This window comes from Sceloporus undulatus, chromosome 6 (genome assembly GCF_019175285.1).
Source record: "Sceloporus undulatus isolate JIND9_A2432 ecotype Alabama chromosome 6, SceUnd_v1.1, whole genome shotgun sequence".
In the NCBI taxonomy this organism is placed as follows: domain Eukaryota; kingdom Metazoa; phylum Chordata; class Lepidosauria; order Squamata; family Phrynosomatidae; genus Sceloporus; species Sceloporus undulatus.
Window position 1 is genome coordinate 109,373,034 of NC_056527.1, and position 22,919 is coordinate 109,395,952.

The window sequence follows — 22,919 nt, forward strand, 5'->3', positions numbered from 1 at the left end:
CCTATGGGATTTTTTCGTATCCCGGAAATTTCGTAACGCGGTGCTTTCGTATCCTGGGGTACCACTGTATGTGAGAGTCAGTATGACTAAGCAAAAGCAATTAAGAAGCCACACAGGTGTGAAAGCTAATGTAATTAGCAGTCCTAAATGCCAAGGACAGAAATGTAGAGTGTTTAATTGAAATCACCTGAGAATTGTTAAGTGTACAAGGTGAAATGATGTAATCATTAATTATGGGTTGAACTATGAGAACCAATCAAAAAGGATGTACACGCCCACTGGGTGGAAACTGGCTAAGTGGGTGGTGTTTTACTGTGGCTATAATAATTGCTATGATTCCCAATGTATTTTGTGGAGTAGTGTGGTGTAGAGTGTGGGTAGTTGTGGAGTATTGTATATAGTAGAATAAAGTAGATCTTTTATATAAGACTACTGAGTTGTCTGGTGTCTTGGGTGAAGATACAAGAGCCAGCAGGATCCTGGAGAAGTGTGAAGACTTCTGTGGAGCAAGAGTGAGAAGGCTTGGAGAGTTTGTCAGGGTCTTCAGCCTATTCTCTGGAACTCTGCTGCTTTAGAAGCAAAGCTTTAACCACTGGCCAAAATTGGTCAGCGCCGGTGCATAACAAGGTGGTGAGTTAGAGCCAGAGGTGAAGAGCTACAACTCCCATCATCCCTGACATGATATGAACCAAATCTTTAAACTGGTGTGTTTAACTTGATAACTTTTCTAAAATATGGAGCCTTGATGTGGGACATGCTCCTGATACAGAAGCGGGGAGCAAAACTATTTTTGCTCTCAAAAATTCTCTTCCAACAAATTGCTAAGAAATCATTTCTCCTGGCAGATATGAATGTGGAAACATTAACGTTTAGATGTCCTATGTATGTCTCCTAATAGCATGCTGAGTCTGTGAACCAGTATTTTGATAATTCATGCAGAAAGAAGTGGCTAAATTGTAGTTATTTCAAATCTGTTCATTCTCACACACACACTTGGAACATCAGGCGTCCTCCTTTTCCTAGACATGTTCTACATTTCACCTTTCTGCCCAGGAGGAATTCCAAAATGCCTTCCATTTTGAGCATCACTGAGAAGCATGAATTTATAGTTATATGAGTGTTTTTAAGATTTTATTTTGTAATGTCTTCCATTTTTCTTGAACATCCTACATTTTATGGTGCCTTGCTCTCTTTTGTGGTTCAGACATCTGGTCATCCTGTCCTCTCTGTTCCCTTTTAAGGTGTGTGGGCCTACAGTCCATCGAGCGTGTGGGGAGAACATGTATGTGAATGGCTACTGTTTCCTTCTGGACCAGAATCTCCAACAGCGCCAACACTTTCCAGAGACTTTGCCAGGTGAGACCTCAGGCCTACAGAACTGGGGCAGTCAAACAGATTCGGTATGACAGTAGGTTTTGCAAGAAACTACAGAGATTCTAGGACTAAGGCTTTGACTCCTGCAAGGTCTTTGGACCAGCAAAGGTTCACCTACAATATACAAGTAATGCAGTTTGACACTTTGGCAGGGAAGGCTAAAGACCTTGTAAAACTATAAATCCCTTGATTCCATAGAAAGGAGCTGCAGTACTTAAAGTGGTATCACATTGCATTACTTCTACAGTGTAGCTATACCCGTTGTGTCACAGAGGTCCAAAACACACTGCAGAGATAATCCAGTTTGAGATCGCTTTAACTGCCCTGGCTCAGTGCTTGGGAATTCTGGGGACTGTAGTTTTGTGAGACATTTAGCCTTCTCTATGTATCAGAGAGCTCTGGTGCCACAATATGCTACAATTCTCAGGATTCCCTAGAACTGAGCCAGGGCAGTTAAAGTGGTCTCAAACTGGATTATTTCTGCAGTGTGTTTTGGATGGAAGACTGTTTTAAATGTTAAGGCACATTGTCTAGTATAGTGATTTCACCCCATCTCTGCTGAAGACCAGTCTAGAGTAACAGGATAATGTAAATTTTCCTTTGTCTTTCTTAAGATTTTGCATAGCTGGAGGAATTTCCAACTGAGGCTGTTTCCAGAAGGAAGGCTCCTCATGCTAGTCCATCTTTTCTCTTTAACAATTCTCTGTAATAAGGAAGAAGATGGAAGAAGAACTGGAAAAACAAGGGAGGGCTGTGTGCATGAAGGATGACAATATATGCAGCCCTGTTAAAAAGGAAGAGGGCCTTCTTGGTGGCTGCTCCCAGACTTGGAACTCCTTCCATAGGGAGGCTAAGATGGGTCCTTCCTTGTTATTCTTCTGGCAGCAAGTGAAAACTTTTCTATTCTGACAAGTTTTCAGTAATCAACTGCAATAGATTTTTATGGTGTGCTGTTTTGTTGATTTTTTTTATCTCCTGTCTTTTAATGGATTTAATTCTGTAGATTGTTTAATTGCATTTTAGAAATAACTTCTATTCAGCATGTTGTGACTGTTGTCTTGGTATATACAGTATTTTAATGTGTATTTGCTTTACTTTTGTAAGCTTCCCTGAGTGCCAGAATTGGACAACAGCAACAAAATCAACAAAAACATAATAATAATAATAATAATAGAACGAGGCAGAATGATGACCTGATACAAAATCTTGCCCAAAATTGCTGAGTAGAACTAAAAGTTACAATACAGACTAATACTGTACAGTCCTCCTATTTGTTTATTTCATAGTAATAATCTATCTGATGACTTTTAAGCTGCATTTTTAAAAAAACTGCCAGTGCCTTATTATTTACTTCCTTTCCAGGGTAAACCATTCTTTAACTACTGTATTCTTCCCTTTTCTTTCTATCTTCTTTTTTTTAAAAAAGCAAGCGAAATCAAATAATCTTTGCTTCCTTGTTTGCTCTTATTCCCCCAAATGACTGTTCACAGAAATATAACACACTTGCAAAATACAATAACTTCGTGGTGTATTCCAGTAACATCAACTTGAAATAAATTGAAACGATGTTGGATTGCTAATGGTCCAGTAAAAGGAGGAAGCTTAAAAATGAGTCCTCACTTATATCTCTTTGTATTCCTTCCCAGAATGCTTGGCTCACCCAACAGACATTGTGTTCTTGATTGATGGCTCCGGTAGCATCAGTGGAGCAGACTTTGAAAGGATGAAGCAGTTTGTTTCTGAGATCATCAAGAGACTCTCTGGCAGAGATACACAGGTAGTGGACACATTCGGGAGGGCCATGCTGCAGGTCAGCTTTGCTGAATTCTGTGCCGGACTTGAGAGCCAGTGTGGAGTAGTGGTTTGAGTGTTGGAATACCACTCTGGAGACTAGGATTCAAGTCGCATGCTCTTAGCTTCAGGAGAAGGCAATGGCAAACCTCCTCTGAACAAGTCATCCCAAGAAAACCCCATGATAGGTTCACCTTAAGGGGTTGCCATAAGTTGGAACTGTCTCGAAGGCACACAACAACAACTGGGCTAGTTCATGTCCTGTTCCGCTGTGGGAGTTGGATGACACATGGGAGTTTATCACATGGGAGGAATTTCTCTTAATTTCAAATTAAAAGAAAATGGGGTCAGAACACATTCACATGAATTCACTAGTTCAGCGAATTTACGTGAATTCAAATTGCATTTGAATTGATTTTCCAATGCCCAAAAATAGCTTGCCATTGCCTGAAATTGTGTGTGATCACCTCTCACGCATTAACATGAAACTCCATGATTGCATTCAGACTGACTTCCCATTGCCTGAAATTGTGTGTAGTAGTCTATCATGCAATAATGTTAAACCCCCTGATTGCGTTCGGATTGCCATTGGATTATACTTCCAATTTCCCTCGTCTGATAAACTCCATGGAACATCACTTCTTCCCAGACATTTTTCTTAGAATGGCACTAGTGGGCGCTGCAGAACATAAAGTGTACTACTTGTGCTACACATTTCTTTCTGTCTTGCCAGTTTGGACCTGGGATATGAACCAAATCTTTAAACTGGTGTATTTAATTTGATAACTTTTTTAAAATACGGAGCCTTGATCTGGGATATGCTCCTGATACAAAACTAGCAACTCTTGTACTCCTCCTCCAGGGTCCCACCCCACCATTTGAGAACCACTGAATTAGCGAATGCATAGCACATACATACTAACACTGTTTTCTTCTTGTTTGTGTCAGTTTGCTCTCATGCAGTTTTCAGACGAGTACAAGGAACACTTTAATTTCAACAGCAAAGACCCGGCACGACTGGTTATGGATATCTCTCAGATTAGTGGAATGACCAACACAGCCACAGCCATCAGGAAAGTTGTGTACGTTCCTCCAAGCCATACCTTCCCTCTTCTCTCTTGTTTCCTTTTCCCCCTCACTTTCCCTATCCTTTGTATAATCAATTAAATCAGTGATTCCCAAACTTTGGTCCTCCAAAGTGTTTTGGACTTCAGCTTCCAGAAGCTCCAGCCAATTTGGCCAAAATTCAAGAATTCTGAGACCTGAAGTCTAAAACATCTAGAAGAATGAAGTTTGACCTCTGAATTAAATCATAATCTTGATCCCCCTGTCTTTACAAGGAGGGAACTGTTCACGTCAAGAAAAGGATCCCGGAAGGAGGCCACCAAAATCCTTATTGTGATAACAGATGGGGAGAAGTCTGACAACATCCAGTACTGGGAAGTTATTCCTGAGGCTGAGCAAGCTGGGATCATCCGTTATGCTGTTGGGGTGAGGATTTGGCAAGGGGTCCCTGTGCAGACAGTTAGCATGGCTTTTGATTTGGCCAGTTCCACATACAAGCTCAAACTACATTTGGGGGTGGCCATGTGCATGGCTATATGGACGTGCTGTACACACATATACATATATATCCTTCTCTTTGTAAATCAAAGTCCTCTCCTCTGGCACCTCCTAGATCCTCTCCCTTCTGCTGGATAAATTATGATAAGTGGGAATGCAAATACACACACTGTTCACACTTCTATGATTCTATGATTCTAATACATGGAGCTTTAGTTGGCCCTGTATATCCAGGGATTTTTTATCCATGGATTCAACCATCTGTGGGTTGAAAATATGCAAAAGAATATAAATTTCAAAAAGCAAGCCTCGATTTTGCCATTTTACATCAGGGACACCACATTACGGCCCTGCTGTATTTAATGGTCCTTGAGCATCCTCAGATTTTGGTATCCGTGTGTGTGTGTGTGTGTCCTAGAACCAAACCCCAGTGGATACTAAGGGCCCACTGTATAAGTAATTGTCAAGTGGCATTATTGTTCTAACTTTGCTATATGTACTTATGTGTAATTGCTGTGTGGCGTTATGTTATGGCATTATGTGGCATTGTCCAAACTTTGCTACATTAAGCTGTATGTAATTGCCATATGAAGAGCTCAAATAAGCTATTTGCGGACTACAGCTCCCTGAATCCCTCACCAGCAAGCCATGCTAGTAGAGGATTCTGGTACTTGTAGTCCAGAAAAAAAAAACACCATAACTTTTCTGAGCTTTGCGTTTGTTGCTAATGTTAGATAGACCTGTTAGAATCTGTGATGCTATTTCCTCTTTTTCCCTTGAGAAAGGTGGGTAGTGCATTTTCAAGCATCAGGGCCAAGCAGGAACTGGACGACATTGCCTCTGAACCGGACGGGGAGCATGTCTTCACAGTGTACAATTTCGACGCTCTCAAAGGCATCCAGGACCAGCTGCAGAATAAAATCTTTGCCATTGAAGGTACCATAAGGGGCACTAAGGAAAGTCACCTCATAAATCTCTCCTCCTTCAGGGACACAAATATATATATATATTTTCTTCAAAAAATGTATTTGCAAAAATTTCAGAATAAGTCCTAAAATGCCTGTTTACCTACATGCCTGCATTAATTAATTAAAAATAGAAAAATACACAAACAGTTTAATAATCTTGCCTAGGAGGGAGAAAAAGTTTGAAAACGAAAATGAAATAAGCCCTGGCTCAATGCTAGGGAATTCTAGGAACTGTAGTTTTGTGAGACATTTAGATTTCTCTGTCAGAGAGCTCTGGCACCGCAACAAACTACAGGTCCCAGAATTCCATAGCCTGGAGCCCTGGCAAGTTAAAGTGATGTCAAACCGGATTATTCTTGCTGTGCGAATGCAGCCAAAAATTGGTAGCTTGAGAAAGCAGGTCTGACACGGGAACACATGAATGACACAATTCAGCCAAAAGAAGTGATATGGTAAAACTACTCAGCCTAAACAGAAGCTGATTGGAAGAGGCATGAGTGATATTAGAAATAAAGAGGGAGACTTTGAGGACTTTATTTGGGTTTCCCTTATTTTCATGAATTGCTAAATATTCTTGTCCTCTTCCTCCCTACAGGTACAAAATCTCAGAGCAGCAGTTCATTCCAGATGGAGATGTCCCAAGAAGGATTTAGTGCCCTTCTAACCCAAGTGAGTCCCTCCCTCCCTCTGAGCATGTGAAAAGTTAAATTTAATATATTCTTAAGACTCCTCTAGATGGTCAGATGTGACAAGAGGTTGCAGTATTTGTTGCTATAGTTTTCAGGGCTTCTTAAAGTATCCAAACAACATTTCTGTTGTCCCGGACTATTTTCTGGAAATACCCAGCACTAGCTGCAGCATTTTAATTCCACCCTTGAGTACGGTTCTTTTTAATCCGGAGACCTATTGGAACAATGAGTTCTCTTTTCCACAATTTTGTAAGAGCCATATTATACACCAGTGAAAGAGCCCTTTTACACTTTGGTTTTGTGTGTCTTCAAGTCATGGTGATCCTAAAGTAGCCCTATCCTGGTATTTTCTTGGCATGATTTGCCATTGTCTTCCTCTGAGGCTGAGAAAGTGTGACCTACCTGAGGTCAGCCAGTAGGTTTCCATGGACATGTGGGGTTTTGAACACTGGACTCCAAAATCGGTCTAATCTGTAATGCAGTTTGACACTGCTTTAACTGTCATGGCTCCATCCTATGAAATTCTGTGATTTGTAGTTTGTTGGGGCACCAGGGGGTTGGACTGGATGGCCCTAGTGGTCTCTTCCAACTCTACGATTCTATGATTCTATGATTCTATGAGAGCTCTCTGACAAAGAAGGCTAGATATGTCACAAAACTACAGGGTTTGAACCATGGCAGTTAAGGTAGTGTCAAACTGCATTATTTTTGCAGTGTAGATTAGATCCTAGTCCAAGACACAAACCACTACATCTCCCTGGTACTCAAGTCAACAGCTACCTTTTGGCCAATAACAACAGCACAACAACAAAGAGGCACCCTCTCCTTCAAGTACTGATTGCTCTGCCTAATTGCAATGATAAGTTCACAGGCAGCAAATTGCTGATAGATTTTTGATTCTCATCATAAAAGCTTCATTGTTTGATGCAGGAAGGGCCTGTCATAGGAGCTGTGGGATCCTACGACTGGACTGGAGGAGTGTTTCTGTATCAAAACAGCAACAAGAATCCAAGTTTTGTTAATATTTCCAGCGCTGCTAAGAACATGGACAATGCATACCTTGGTAAGTATAAAAACCCAATCACCACCACTACTTCTTGCCCCACCCTTCATGTTCTACAATCACTATATATATCTTTTCCAGAGATAGCTGGCACAAGCTCTGCCCTCTCAATAGTAAGGAATTAACCAAGAAATGACTATAATTTGTCCACACATCTCTTGAACATAGCATAGTCTTTTGGCAAATAATTTTTTTCCAACTCTACATTTCCCCCCCTATTTGGACTACAAACATTTGGGAGGGGCAACTGTACCAAAGATGGGAACCAATTTTTGCTCTACTGCCCACTCTGTGGGATGCACAAACTTTTTCTGGCTGACCTGGGCCTGCCACTATGTCATATTTGTTTTTGGTTTTGCTTGCATATCAACCATAAAGTATTCCCTGTCACCTGCTACTTTAGTTTATCCTTTTAATTGGAACTGATATGGAGAGGAATCCATCACCCTTTTTGCATGCATAACATTTGCTCTGCCACCACTTTATTACTACTTCTTTCTATCATGGGCTTAGACAGGCAAAGGATTCATCATAAGCAAGCCTGTATTAAGAATTCCTCTGGCTTTCCTGACACCAATTGTGATGTCATGGTTAGAGTGTCAAACTTGAGCTAAAGAAACTTTAGTTCAAATCTTTAATCTTCCATGAAGTTTATTAGGTGACGTCAAGCAATAATTGTGTCACAGTGTCTACCTCAAAACGTTGTTGGTGGAGTAATATGAAAGAAAAGTAGATTTGCCAGCCTGACACCCGTGATGAAGGACTAGGGTATAAATCAAATTTGCAGTGGTAATAATGTTAGCAATCAAATTGTTGCAAACCTTTACTTTGAGACCATGGACTTTTACGAGTGAGGTTGGCCTTCCTACAGATCCTTGCAGAGATAATTTATTTTCTTGACTACCTCCTTCCAGATCATTGTAATCCAACCATAATTGCATTGCTAAATTATCATCACATGGTGTGTTTGAGAGCCTTATCACATGAGAAAATAGAGGAAATGGAGCAGGAGAGTAGCAGCTTTCTCTGTGCCTTACTGCATGATATCGTAGTGTTCCAATTTTTCCCCCCACAAGAGATGGCTGGAAAAGTGTGTCTTTTGTCAAACAATTTTTTCCAGCACAACAAAAGACTCACTTTTATGATGATCATTTAGCCCTTTCTTCTCCCTTTTAGGCTATTCGTCTCAACCTGTCCAACTCAATGGGAGAATTGGTTTGGTGGTGGGAGCCCCCCGCTATGACTACGTTGGCAGGGTTGTTCTGTTTGAGAAACATGCCTGGAATGGAGGATGGCAACTGAAAACAGAAGCTGTTGGAGAACAGGTATGAGATACACTGAGGGAGATAGAGATGACAGTGAGACACTTGATGGAAAACTTCTAATTGTGAATAGGAGGTGATGTGTGAATTTCAACAGACATAAGAAATAACTCCTTCTCACCAGCTGAGAGTATTCTGGTATCATTAACTGTTGGATTAATACTCTGCCAGTTCTCCTTGGTGCATCTCTGAGATATTTGCCAACCCCCTTGGCTTTAGGAGTGGGCTTTGGACTTAAATTGTTTGGTTGTCCTGATGGATGACCTGATTCAGAAAAGGAAAGGGGAAAGTGACCTTGCAAAATTCTCCTGGATATCCCAGCTCCTTCTAGCAACCTGTTCACTATCCTTCTGTGAGTGGGACACCACATTGTAGTGCTTCTTATTCATTCTGGATTTGGGAACACTCCATACTAATACTTGGAATAACAAAAAAAACTTCAAAAAATGTGCGCCAAATATTAATTCTCTGTACAAACAAAATATATAAATACAGTCTGGACCCTGAATGAAGAATTAACATGTAGGAAGGCATACAGTTATAAAGGACCATTTCTCTAATGCCATAGGTTGGTTCCTATTTTGGAGCGACGCTGTGCTCAGTGGACCTAGATCAAGACACAAACACAGACCTGGTTCTGGTTGGAGCCCCCATGTACTATGATGGTATCACAGGAGGAAGGGTCTATGTCTGTCATTTTATGGTAAGGGGGAAGAAGGTGTCTGTGTGTGTGTGTGTGTGCACATGTACATGTATGGGGAATAAATCCTTGATATCACTGCATGTTGGTAATTAGCTTCTCGTGCTTTAAATCTGTATGGGGTTGGGTTTTCCTAACTGGGAAGTGCATTTTCCTGGAAAAAAAATGCTAGTACTATTTATAGTTACCTTTTGTCCCTTTCCATTCATATGTTTTATCTGTTTCCACTGGCCAGGAGGAATCACTTCACTGTAGCACATCTTTGAAAGGACAGGGGGGGCACATTTTTGGTCGCTTTGGGGCCAGCATGGCAGAAACAGGTGACATCACTGGAGACGGATGGATGGATGTGGCAATTGGGGCACCCCTGGAGGATGAGAACACTGGAGCCTTGTATATCTTTGCAGGGAAACCAACAACACTCAACCCCCAATACATCCAGGTGAACTGAGCACCACTTCCTGTATAGAAAGGATGTTCACTAATTATGCTTTCTCCCTAACGTCCCTGCATATTTCCCCCTAAGCTCTCTTTTTCCTATTGCTTTGAGAGTTTGCTTGACTTGCGACACTTCTAGCTTTGCTTCCGTAATGGTCCTTTATCTGGAATTCCCACCTGCTGTCAAGGCTACTTAGAAAGCAATCTTGTTGTTGTTGTTGTCTTCATGTCATTCCAAGGTACGGCAACTCTAAGGTGGCAACCTGATCACAGTTTTTTCTTGGCAAGGTTTGTTCCGAGGGGTTTTTGCCTTTGCCTTTCTCTGAGGCTGAAAGAGTATGACTTGTCCAAGGTCACCTGGTGGGTTTTCTTAGTCGAGCGGGGATTTGATCCCAGGTCTCCAGAGTTATAGTCCAAGGCTAAAACAACTATACCGTGCAACCTAGGAAAGAAAAAATTATTCAGAAAACTTTAGTTTGAAGAACTAAATGAAGGAGATAAGTTTGCATTTGTCTGTTATCTGTTTATCCTATATATGTGTGAATCAAATCAATTTGGCCCACTGCAAAATCAAATGAATTTCTGGATCAACCCGTTTTGACCATCCTGATCACTGAAAGTCTGTGTTTCTCCAGACCTCCTTCACAATCCTTACAATGCTCTTGCTGCTAAAAATCTTTCAACTAGACAGAGAACAAGGAAGAAAAGTGGTGCTAAGTGCATATACACTTTTTCAAAGGCTTTGATACACTTTATCAGAGGCTTTGTTGACTGAGGTTTGCCTGCATAATATTTTGATATGAAAGCAGGTTTACTCATGTAGTGTTACTCTACTTTCCATTGTCAATCATGGTCTATCTCTGATACCATCTTCCATTTTGCTTCCTTCCCTTTTTTTGCAGCGCATTGAAGGACTAAGGTTTACTGGAGGATTCTTGTACTTTGGTCAAACTGTCAGTGGAGGAACAGATCTTACAGGGGATGGATTGAAGGACCTAGTTGTGGGACAACAGGGACAGGTCTTGCTGATGAGGTGAGGGCAAGGATTCCCACTTTTCTCTTCAATTCCTCTCTCTTCCCTCTGAACAGGAGATAAAATATTTCCATGCAACCCTTTTGGTTTTTGAAATCATCACCACTTCTCTTCCTCAGAACTGTCACACATAGAACTGTCATCATCATATCTGGTTCAACCATGATGAATGAGCCAGATCTGTAGCGTGAGAAGTGGGATTTCATTGACCTCAAGATATTTATCTTCAAGCCTCCCTGTAAACCAGAATGTGATCCATAGGCCTGGACATCAGAACCCAATAACTTTAGGTAGCTGTTGTCATCCAAGTGCTCCCATAAATGCTTATCTTTTGGTCTGAGGACAAGTTTCAAAGGTGAACCTGTGTAGGAAGAGCAGCTATGTCTTTTTATTACCTGCTCTATCAGGCATTAGGGGAAATTTACAGTGATATCTGGAGGACCAATGATGTAGGAATTCAATTTGTCAAAACCTCCTCAAGTACACAGACAGCCTTGCTAATCCTATAACTGTCTTGCTGCTTCACAACCATTCCTCTTCTTCCTGACTACCACAAGCTGTTTCCTCCTAGGTCTCGTCCTGTTCTTCATATGAGGGTCTCTATTGAATTCCACCCCACTTTGATCTCTACTTCTGTCTTCAAGTGTCAGGGCCAAGAACCTTTGGGAAAAGTGGCCAGTGAGGCAAGAGTGTGCTTCACTGTTTCCAAAGCCACTGGGGATAAACTAGGTGAGTCTATGATCAGTGCGCAAATATGAACTTGTTTGGGATGGAAAATGATAGAAGAATGGATGGATATTAAAGTGCTTGTAGAGAGGCATTTTAAAACAAACACAATAATACAGGAGATTAGAAAACGCAAAAACAGAACAGAACAGGCTTCTTGAAGTGCATGGAGATGAGAGTGACAAAGGGAAACAAACGATGAGCCTTCAAGTCACATTTCAGGACCTATCTGTGTATCACTTGAAGAAGAAACTCTATAGCAAGTATCAAATACAGCTGAAAGCAAATGAAAAATTCCACTCTGGTCCAAATATCTTTACATTAGAGGTAGGAATTGTGAGGCCCTCCACCTGGAACACTGGAATACCCAGTGTTTCTTATTGTTAGCTATGCTGGCTAGCGCTGAAGGAGTTGCAACATCTGGAGGGTCACATACTTCCCACCCTTGTTCTATATTAAGGTTTCTATATCAAGGGTGCTTCCCACCCTTGTTCTGTATCAAGGACAAAGTGAGGTTGGTGGACTCCATGTGGCCCTCAAGGCCTCCTATACTCTCTGCTCTCTGGCCCTTTCCCAGCATGTTCTAAATTGTTGAGGAAAATGGCATACCACACCCCCAGAAGGCTTAGGATTTTTATTTTACTTTTCCTATCCTCCAGTAGGTCACAGGGAGACATTCTAATTCATACCTCCAGAGGCTTTTAGGAGCAGAATTTGCTTTTTTTGTCCCCAGTTTTCAAAGCAGTGGAATCAGAATGGGTGCCGGCCACTCTCCAAGATTTTGGGAAGGGCAAAATTGGACCTTGAATTCTCAGAGGTTACCCATCATTGATCTGTGTTCATGTTGAAATACCAATTTAAGAAGAGTTGGAAGAGACAAGCTTTCCTTTTCCCATGTTCTGTTACACATTTCTTTCTACTGTATTCTCTGAATCCAGTCATAATTTCTGCCTCTGTTTTCCTTCCTTTCCCAATCCAGGTTCTATTGTTAGTGACCTTCAGTACAACCTGGCCCTGGATTCTGAGAGAACAAATATTCGAGCCTCCTTCATCTCTAAATCTGCTGTTCTGAATGCAAGTTTCCAGATTGGGCTTGAACGGAAGTGCGAGGTTCATGCCATCAAATTGCCTGTGAGTTCACATTATGACCTTATCACACTAGATGAAGCCCGCTCAGAAAGTAGATTTAAAAGTAGAAAAAACTCACAAATGTGCTAGGTTCTTCAGACAACGTTTCTTTCCAACAGCAATAACGTGAAAATAAACAGCGGATAAAACCAACACCTTTTTACTTTCAGGAAGTTCCATATTAACCCTCCCTGCTTGCCAGTCCACGAAATAAAGGAAGGACTGTAATATGCAAAGAGATATTCCTCACTACCAACACTCTCTATTTCTGCAGAAGCACCAGCCCCATAGACATTTATAATACTTTTCAAAGCTTCTCTCTTTCTGTGTTCCATGTCTCAGATCTGCATTGAGGATACTTTGACTCCCATCACCTTGCGGCTCAATTACAGCCTTGTGGGGAAACCCATTACTGCAGCCCAGAATCTCCAGCCCATCCTGAGCAAAGAGTCCCAGCAGATCTACACTGCACAGGTAATTGTGCCTCCCAGGGGCATCATTAGGAGGTGCGGGGAGGGCAAGGCACACCAGGTGACACTTTAAGAAGTGGTGACAGTACTGGTCCCCAAATGTCTGCCTTCTGGTAGAAATGAGCTGTGGCATTCACCCACATCCCTTTAAAATTCTGGAATTCAGCAGAAGAAGAGTAGAAGAGAAGGCATGAGTAGGGTGAGGCTCAGTGAGCAGAGAAAGGAGACTCTAGTGACGCCACTGGTGCCCCAGGGTCCCACTAGGGCAATATCTAAACCGATAGTAACATAGCAGGATCCTTGCTGGGGAGGGTTCACTTTTCTGTAGCCCTCACCACTCCTCTTTGTATGTTCATTCCTCCAGATTGGTATTGACACTTCCCCTGCCATAGGCAGACAAATAGCTCTGAAGGAGGAGATGGTGATTGTGAGGACTGAACAAAAGAGAGGGAAAGGAGGGAAAGGTTTCCTTGAATCCAGTGTACTTCACAGGTTGTGCATTGAGGAGCACAACTGAACTGAGGAGTTCAGTTATTGCTTATTTTATTTTATTTATATTCTCCTTTGCTTCCAACATGGGACCCAAGAACTTAAAAAACAATTAAACAAGCTATCATATTAAAATACCATTAATTTTAAAAAGTATAAAACTGTTTAAAAATCTAAGAATGAAGGTAAAAATACAGTCTACTTCCCTAAAAAGTCCTTTCTGCACAACCAATTAATCATCAGACAGCTTGTAGGACTGAGAGAGATCCCTCACCCGAGAATCCTACAAGTTGGGCACATTCATATAATTCTCCTACCAGCCCATCTAAAAAGGTTCTGTAGTAGTAAGAGAATTTTTAAAAAGCTGTTTGGATGTTATGCACATTTTTGCAGCTCCCCTTTGAGAAGAACTGTGGCAGTGATGGGAAATGTGAAGATATTCTACAAACCTCATTTACTTTCTCGGGGTAGGAAACACATTTTCTCTGTTCTTTTTCTGTCTCGTCTTTTCATTATCTATCAGTACTAAATCTGACTTGATGGAGCACCAGGCCTCCAGATACCAAACCTTATCTTTTGGGGGGCTTTCCAGGGGTCACTGAGCTACTAAGAGCTGCTCTATATTTTCACACTGTCATTTGCTTTATCTTCTTATGAGTCTGGCTGATTTTAAAGGAAAATCCTCCGTTCAGCCTCAGCTTTTCTTTCATTTTGATCAATTCCACTTTTGCTGAGTTGTGGTTGCGGAATCAAAGTAAAATAAATTTGCAACATAGCACAGGCCTTTTGCAAGCTTACCAGCTAAGTAAAACAAATTTGAGCTGTGTATTATAATGAAATAAGGTCTGCTTTCACACCATAAGAAGACTAGTAGAAATTGAACTGCCAGCTTAATGCAGAATGCTTTAAAAGAATCTCAGGCAACAGAAATTATTTTTGTTCATTCCATTTATTTAGTTGAATGCAAACATTAGGATATGGACCCTGACATCATGGTTGTTAAAATAGTGCAGGCTGTGTAGGAAATGTTCAGGGTATGAGAGAAAAGCCTAAAACCTTTTGCTCTTAGAAAAGCTACAGGCATATAAGATCTATAACTGGATTACCCAGCCCTTTCCTGCTGCTTTGTTCCCATCCAGCCTGAATACTCTAATTGTAGGCCTGACTCTTGAGCTCAATGTAACTGCTTCCATTCAGAACCATGGAGAGGACTCCTACAGCACCACACTGAGCTTCTTCTATCCTGTAGGGTTGTCATACCGGAAGATCACTTTGCTACAGGTCAGTGGAGCTGAGGACATTCAGGCAGAGGAAGGCATAGGGGTGTGGTGTGGATAGAGTATTTAGATAGAGATGTTCTGTTGCACATTCCCATAAACTTTGGATGCATCTTTCTTATCAGCCAAGCAAGAATGTTGCAAGCATTAAATGCCACTCAGCTCCTGTCTCTGATGAACAATACATCAGGAACGCCACCTGCAATGTCAACCACCCAATTTTCTGGAGCAGAGCACAGGTAGGGACCTGCTCATATTCTTACTGTTCATTGCCACAAAATGTGAGGTCTACATCACTAATATAGGGCTAATCTAGATATTTACACGGGTGGTGGAGCCCCTCTTGTAGAAGTATTTTAACTGTTTTAGAATTATTTTAGAGACTATTTTGAGAACCCATAGGGCATAGTGATTTGAATATTGTACTACAACTCTGGAGCTAGGTTGGAATCCTGACTTGGTCATGAAACTCACTGAGCGACCCTGGACAAGTCATATGCTTTATCACACTTGCAGGCAAACAGGATTTAAATGAGAGTTAAACTAGAGAAAACCAGGAAATGCCTGAAGTTCATCACATGACGTTTCCTGGTTTTCTCTAGTTTAACTCTCGTTTAAGTCCCGTTTGCCCGCTAGTGTGATAAAGCAGCCTCAGGAGCAGTTTTGTAATGGCAAACCTCCTCTGAACAAACCTTGCCAAGAAAACCCCATGATAGGTACACCTTAGGGGTGCTGTAAGCCAGGAATAACTTGGAGGCACACAACAACAACAACAAAAACAAATTAATTATTTTAGAGAACACAGTTCATTGCCTAAATAAATGTGCCCTCCAAGCAAAAATCTCCTTGCTAGCAGAAAGACAACATGTCATGAAGAAAGGTTCTAGCTTAACATTTATGTTGAAGTAAAATATGCTGTATCACTTGATGCTTTAATATCACTCTATACAATATCTAAAGAAGTGAGTTTATATCCATAAATATCTATACTAAAATAAAAAAAATGTAAAGGTGCTGCCATTTTCCATTTTTTATTCCCCCCCCTTTTCCTCTTTTTTATAAACTGTTGCTCTTACAATGAAATGAACGAACCATTAGCAAACTAAATTTATTAAGATGCTATAAATTACTCGTCAAAGTGGTTTCATAGACTTCAGTCTACTTCCTCAGAGGAAGTAGATTGAAGTCCACGAAAGTTCATGCTCCTAAAGTCTTTCTTTCAGTTAGTCTCAAAGGTACTACAATATCTATTACTAAGAAACTCTAGGATGGGATTACCATAAATTGGGGTTGATTAGAAAGCACATAACAACAACAAAAGGGGAATGGAAAGCTATGGAAGGATGTGGTGGCTTAGTGGAAACACACAAATGGAAGGTTTTGGGTTTCACTCCTTTAGTATCCCTAATTATGTCATAAGTTGAGAACTATTGTCTTTCAGATCTTGTTGGAATGCAAATTCCATCCACCTTCCCTCATAAGTGGGCTGTTAAGAGTTGCCTCTGATAACATCTGGAAAATGTTGGTTCCCCAGGTAGTAGGTCTGGGAAGAATCTCCATCTGCAGTCTTGGAGCACTTCTGCTAGTGAGAGTAGATAATATGGACTAGCTCAGTACAGTACCTCTCAAACTTTGGTCCTCCATATGTTTTAGCCTTCAACTCTCAGAAGCCTCATCCACCCTCAACAATGGTTAGAAATTCTGGGAGTTGAAGTCTCAAATATCTGAAGAACCAAAGTTTGAAAACCACTGGCCTGGCTGATCTGATTGTATATAATGCTGTTATAATCATGGAAACAATATGAACTCTTTTTTGTAAGCAAAAGCCCCCACATATTAAGACCTTCATAAGAGGAAATATTAACCCACACATCACTCCACGTGTTTTTGTTTCAGGCTATCTTTGTTGCCACATTTGATGTCTCTCCAGATGCTCATCTAGGGGACACTCTATGGATCATGGCCAAGGCCAACAGGTGACTTTCACATTGCTGGGCCTTGTGACTTAAGATATGCTAACCTGATTCAGTGTTTGTAAGGGTGTGATGGAAGCTGTCAGTGTGATGGAAGCGAGACGGGGCAAGGAAACAGTATGGGAGAAATGTGACATGTGAGTGTATGATTTGAGTTAGATTCCTAGATTCATTGCTGGAATATCCCATGTTGTTTTCTGGCAGCTTTTGCACTATGTTCCAGAGTGTCTTTGGATTTCCTTGGAAGTCAGGGACTCCTCAATGGGAAAATCTCTAATGACAGGAAAGCTTCCCTGGGAGACAAGTTTATTCACGTCGAGCTTGGAATATTATTGCATGATACTAACAGTATGGCTTTTATAAAGAGCAGTATGTTACCTCTTACTAGAGATGTAGCTTATCACTTATTTCATTTTCATATGAAAGAATAAATAATTTCAAACGTTTTCTCTTTATTGGATGATATTATGATGAGTTTTTCTGCAGTTTTTCTACCATTTTGGGGGAGGGAGGGATCCACCCGTCTTCATTTCTTTTGGTCACAATTTTTGTGTAAAAAACCCAGTGTATTTTGCAAACAATACACTGGCTTTTGTATCAAGTACTGTACTGTGTTTCACGTTTTTATCTATATTTGTGAGCAAACCATTCAAGGTTGTTGTTGTTGAATTAATGTACTTATTCTCTTTCACTTGTCTAGTGAAAGTGGAGGCAACATCACCAAGGATATGGTTCACCAAGCAGACTTGCCAGTCAAATATGCAGTGTACATTGTGGTCAGCACGTGAGTGACTTTTATTTCTTTATTTAGGGTATTTATATCATGCCCTTCAGTCAAAAAGACTCCCAGAACAGCTTACAGACCATTAATTTAACAGGTCCTTGCTGTCAGGCTTAGAAGACAAGACACACAAGAAATAGGGATGGCAGGAGGCGAATGGATTAAGTTCAGCAGATACTGGCTGCTCTTCTTTTCCATCAATGTCACAGCATTGGCAGTTGACATATGGAGAGAGGGACTCTCACCAGCTGCTGGGGACCAAACACAATACAGATGTGCCTGCCTGCTCTTCTCTTCCTCAGAAGCCCAAGCAATGGCAGTTGATTATGGAAGATGGGGTAGAAATAACATGGAATAGACTATGGTCCAGTACAGATTGGTGCTTTGCGCCAGTCTGAGGCCAAAAGTAGGGCTCGCGAGAGCAGAGTGACTGCATGCTCCCAAGGGTGGCTTCTGGCTGCCCCTTTCTGCCCATCTGTATCCCCCCTATGGCTATTTTAGGGAGAAAGCTGAACTTGTAGAGTGCCCTGCAACAAAGGACATTGCACTTGAAATGTCCCTTCCTATGTGTCAAAGCATTACCTACTGATATGCATTATTCTTTTTCCTTCTGCCAGCACTGAGGAATCAACCAAGTATGTCAACTTCACAGCTGGCCAAGAAGGAGCAAGCAAGAGTGTAGAACATCGCTATCAGGTGAAGGGCAAAGTGTATGATAAAGTGTGGCATAGTGATTGATAGAAAGAGAGATACATGGTAGGGAGAAATTGATAGATAAAGAATAGTCAAGAATGAGACCTCCACTAGAACTCCCTATACAGCGAAGGGAAAAACAACCACTCAGAAATTGTAATCTTTGCTGATTCTGGACTTCACTGATGCTTCTTATAATTAGAAGTAGACACGAAACATTGGTCATTGGTTATTTTCTTTTAACCCCCAATATAGAAATTCAATTTAAAAAGAAATTTTAAAAAAAGGATACTTGGAACCAGGATTTCCATAAACCTGCACTGGTTTTGTATCTGTTTGCTTTTTCTGAGAATCCAGGGAATTGTAGTTTGGCCGGTATATGTTTCCCCCTTGTTTGACATCCCTTTCACTGTCTCATTCTGCTGCATATATATACTAAGCACTTAGAAATAACTACTTTTGAATGTGTTTGCAAAACACTATCCGACAGTGGAACACACTTCCTCAGAGTGTAGTGGAGTCTTATTCCTTGGTCTTTAAACACAGGCTGGATGGCCATCTGTCGGGGATGCTTTGACTGAGAGTTTCTGCATGGCAGGGGGCCCTTGGAGTCTCTTCCAACTCTAGGATTCTATGATTCTATGATTCTATCCTTGTAACATTATGAGTTGTTTCCTCAGTTTACTTATGTTCTTCCTCTCTCCACATCCTTTACCCCATTGAATTGTATCTTTTAGGTGTATTCCTAAGGATAGAAACTGTTTTGGTTTAGGAATACAGAAAAGTTGTTTTATGAATTTCAAACTTTAGGGAGTTATAGTCCAAAAAACAGAAGCTACATTTCCATACGGCTTCATACTGAACTAAGCAGTCTCTAAATGGGTTGCAATGTGTAAGCTAATTGCCCTCAACAAGTAGGATACTCATTTTAGCAACCTACGGAAGGATGCAAAGTTGAGTTGACCCTGGAGCCCTTGACTGGTATCAAACTCACAACCTTGTGGCTGTGAGTGAGTGGCTGAAACACCAACATTTAAACACTGTGCCACCAAGGCTCCCTAAAAGTAACATTACCAAGCACTCCTTGTTTGTCATCGATCTCACAAAGACTGTTCTGGAAACCTTTGCAGATGAAGAGCAGGGGGGAAATGCTGAAATACAATGATCAAACACAACTTCCCTGTAAATAGAAAACTAACATATCAAGGTAAGGAGGAGAGTTTTAACTCTTCTTTTGCCTGATATCTCTTTGCATAGGGTTTTTCACATATGAGAGATTTCAAAAAAGTTTCTCTCCTCACCAAAAGTCTCACCAGATAAAGTATCTTCTCCTGCTGCTGGATTCTACCACTTCCTTTTGTGAGATGCACAGATCATTTCTAAGGCTGCACCTACACTGCAGAATTAATGCAGTTTGGCATTGCTTTAACTGCCATGGCTCAATGCTGTGGAATTCTGTGCTTTGTAGTTTGGTGAAATATTTAGCCTTCTCTGTCAGAGAGCTCCAGTGCTAGAACAAATTACAAATCCCTGGATTCCATAGGATGGAGCAATGACAGTTAAAGTGGTTCAGACTACATTGATTCTATTGTGTGGCAACAGCCTGAGAAAGAGGGAGGACAGGTTTCTAGTAGACTAGAGTTGAAGGCTGAGAGCTGGACCTTTCATGTATTTTTTATGTTTTGAAAGAATCCATTTCCTTTTCAGGTGAAGAACCTCCGAAAACGAAGCATCCCTGTCTCAGTGACATTTCAGATCCCAGTAAAACTGAAGGGCATCCAGGTGTGGGATGTATCTCAAGTCATTCCCTCTGAGGTATAATTATCTGCTTATTCTCTTTACCATCCTGCTGCAAACTTCTGATATCCCTGTTCCTCCTTTTATCCTGTTGGGGAAATGAATCCAAGCACTTTCCTTGGAGCTCTTGCTGTGCCCTACTTAACATAAGAAGGCTTGGAGCTGGTATCACTGAAAAACCAAAGCTGGGATCATTGAGAAACTTGTGGCGTTTCCTTCCCTTCCTTCACCCCTGCTATATTTTGTTGTTGTGTGCCTCCAAGTCATTTTGGACTTATGGTGACCCTAAGGTAAACCTATCACAGGGTTTTCTTGGCAAGTTTCTTCAGAGGGTGTTTGCCACTGCCATCCTCTGAGGCTGAAAGAGTGTGACTTGCCCAAGGTCACCCAGTGGGTTTTTATGCTTGAGTGGGGAACTGAACTCTGATTTCCAGAGTTGTAGTCCAACAACTCAAACCACTACACCACATTGTCCCTCCACTTTATTCTTGATACAGTATTTTTTTTCTTCCACAGCCTCAGATCACCAACTGCACCTTGGAGAAAGAAACTGCAAGCACCAAGGATTTTCCATCCATGGAGGATCACCCTGTTTTGGTGAGTGAACACACTATAGGGATGTCCCTTTCCACAGCCATTCTCTGAGGTCAGCTGTGGATTTTTTTTTAAAGTCTTGCTAAAAGGGATTACCATATGGGCAAGACTGCACACACAATAAGCAGCAGCAGCAAGAACAACAAGGACAACAATGCTTGTCAGCATTATTTCTTCTGTTCATGAGGAAGAGTAAAGTGTAGCAAGACTCCTTGCTCCAAGCACTATGAAGAAAACAATGAGCTTACTACCTTCATGGTTCCCTGTAAGAAAAATGCTGGGGGTAATTTAAAGATGAGCCAGTATAGTAGTTTAAGGTTTGGACTAGAATCAGGGATCAAATAATTGAAACCCACAGGATAACTTTGGACTCTCTCTCTCTCATACTCTCTCAGGCTCAGAGGAAAGCAGTGACAACCCCTCTGAACAAATTTGCCAGGAAAATCTCATGATAGGTTACTCTTAGGATCACTATAAGCCACAAATGACTTGAAGGGACACAATGACATGTACCAGAACAACGAGAAGGCCACTGATGGGGTGGAGCATCTTTTCCCACTATTTTTATATTTTATAGAAATATTTATATTTTATATTTCACTGAATATGCCTTTTATGCCTGACAGGGCCATACTCCAGAGCAGACATACATAGAATCAAGCTGTTTTTTATGCTGCAAGTTTTCCCTTTGGCTTGACCCCAAGGTATCTTTCTACCTCCCTTAGGACTGCTCTGTAGCCTCTTGCAAGACAATTTGTTGTGACATTCTGTTGCTGGAGTTCCAGAAAGAGCCCCTGGAATTCAGGATCAAGGGAAACGTCAGTTTCCAGTGGGCATCTCAGGTACAGAGGTGAACCTTGGCTGAGGTTGGGGAGAAAGTTTTTTGTTGTTGTTGGCTTACTCACACCAATGTTAACACAATCCCATTCCACTTCAGTGCCAGAATTGTCCTGGTGCCTATCAAGGAATTCATCTTTTTAGCCTACCATATAGTCTTGTTTGGTAGAGCATCATGGACAAATAAGAATTCTCAGCAGGTCTGAAGAAGAAATTCTCTTTTCCAGATCCAACAGAATAAAGTGACCTTGGTGAGCTCTGCAAAGATTTCCTATGATGACAAAAAATACTCACAGAAAGAAGGCTTTGTCCAGACCAAGGTGAGCAAGGAGAGAAAGGCAGAAGGAGAGTGAATGTCCATCTTCCCCAACTGTCCTGATTTGGCACGAACAGTCCTAGTTAATCATCTGTCCTCCCACCTTTCCTGCTGCTTTTAAAATGTCTCAATTCCTTTCCTCATCTCCCCCCCCCCCTTTCCCCCTTTGACTTCAAATCATAGTGCATAGTAGTATGCATCCCATTAACTCAGCAGGATGGAGAGGAAAGGAGGGGACAACCTTGCCTTTCCCTGTTTGCTCAGGCAAAAGCAAACTGCTCCAGGTATTCCTAGTTTGTGTGGTCTTCCTGCCATCTTAACCACACTGATGTTGCTTGCCCACATGTGTCCCAGTTTTCAGCTTTGAAATGTTGGAAGGTATACAAGTATCCTCACAGTGCTCACAGCTGGGGCTTGAATTCTTGGGGTTTTTTTCCCCCTTCAAGAGGTGAATATAATCCAGGATTAACTGATAGGGCAAGAGCAGACAACTCACACAGCCAATCCTAGTTGTTCTTTCATAGTGTACAGGGGGCTCTAGGTTATCTTGCCTTCAAGCTGAATCAGCTTACTTTCCATCCCTTGCCCCAGGTGCAAACAGTGGTGGAGCGCATAGAGAACTACAATTTCTTGCCTGTGATCATCGGCAGCACGGTTGGTGGGCTTGTCCTTCTGGGTCTCATTGCTGCAGCCCTGTACAAGGTGAGCTGGGGCTTGGGATGGATTCAAAAAGTGGAGGGAGAGCTTGATCTGAGCTGTCTTCTATGTGAAGAGATAAAAAGAGTATATGTGTGTGTCTAAACATGTTCAGAATACTCCTCTTTCATTCCTGGAATAAACCTAGCTGGTTGCTGGGGATCTGAGTTTGGAGCAAAGGCCTTTTCCGCCACTTAAAAG

The 22,919-nt window shown here is 41.4% G+C and overlaps 1 protein-coding gene across 1 annotated transcript in view; it reads left to right on the top strand.

Moving 5' to 3' along the window:
* LOC121933591 (integrin alpha-M-like) overlaps window positions 1-22,919 on the top strand; it is a 31,319-nt gene that overhangs the window by 6,759 nt on the left and 1,641 nt on the right. Inside the window, exons 5-29 of the mRNA XM_042473557.1 lie at window positions 1,242-1,356; window positions 3,021-3,151; window positions 4,114-4,247; window positions 4,506-4,656; window positions 5,514-5,664; window positions 6,292-6,365; window positions 7,316-7,448; window positions 8,625-8,773; window positions 9,339-9,473; window positions 9,706-9,912; window positions 10,811-10,941; window positions 11,513-11,670; window positions 12,647-12,798; window positions 13,138-13,269; window positions 14,148-14,221; window positions 14,894-15,035; window positions 15,157-15,270; window positions 16,928-17,007; window positions 17,705-17,788; window positions 18,403-18,481; window positions 20,186-20,293; window positions 20,792-20,872; window positions 21,595-21,711; window positions 21,934-22,026; window positions 22,614-22,724. Coding sequence (XP_042329491.1) covers window positions 1,242-1,356; window positions 3,021-3,151; window positions 4,114-4,247; window positions 4,506-4,656; window positions 5,514-5,664; window positions 6,292-6,365; window positions 7,316-7,448; window positions 8,625-8,773; window positions 9,339-9,473; window positions 9,706-9,912; window positions 10,811-10,941; window positions 11,513-11,670; window positions 12,647-12,798; window positions 13,138-13,269; window positions 14,148-14,221; window positions 14,894-15,035; window positions 15,157-15,270; window positions 16,928-17,007; window positions 17,705-17,788; window positions 18,403-18,481; window positions 20,186-20,293; window positions 20,792-20,872; window positions 21,595-21,711; window positions 21,934-22,026; window positions 22,614-22,724 — 3,036 coding nt within the window. The remainder of the gene's footprint in view (window positions 1-1,241; window positions 1,357-3,020; window positions 3,152-4,113; window positions 4,248-4,505; window positions 4,657-5,513; window positions 5,665-6,291; window positions 6,366-7,315; window positions 7,449-8,624; window positions 8,774-9,338; window positions 9,474-9,705; window positions 9,913-10,810; window positions 10,942-11,512; window positions 11,671-12,646; window positions 12,799-13,137; window positions 13,270-14,147; window positions 14,222-14,893; window positions 15,036-15,156; window positions 15,271-16,927; window positions 17,008-17,704; window positions 17,789-18,402; window positions 18,482-20,185; window positions 20,294-20,791; window positions 20,873-21,594; window positions 21,712-21,933; window positions 22,027-22,613; window positions 22,725-22,919) is intronic.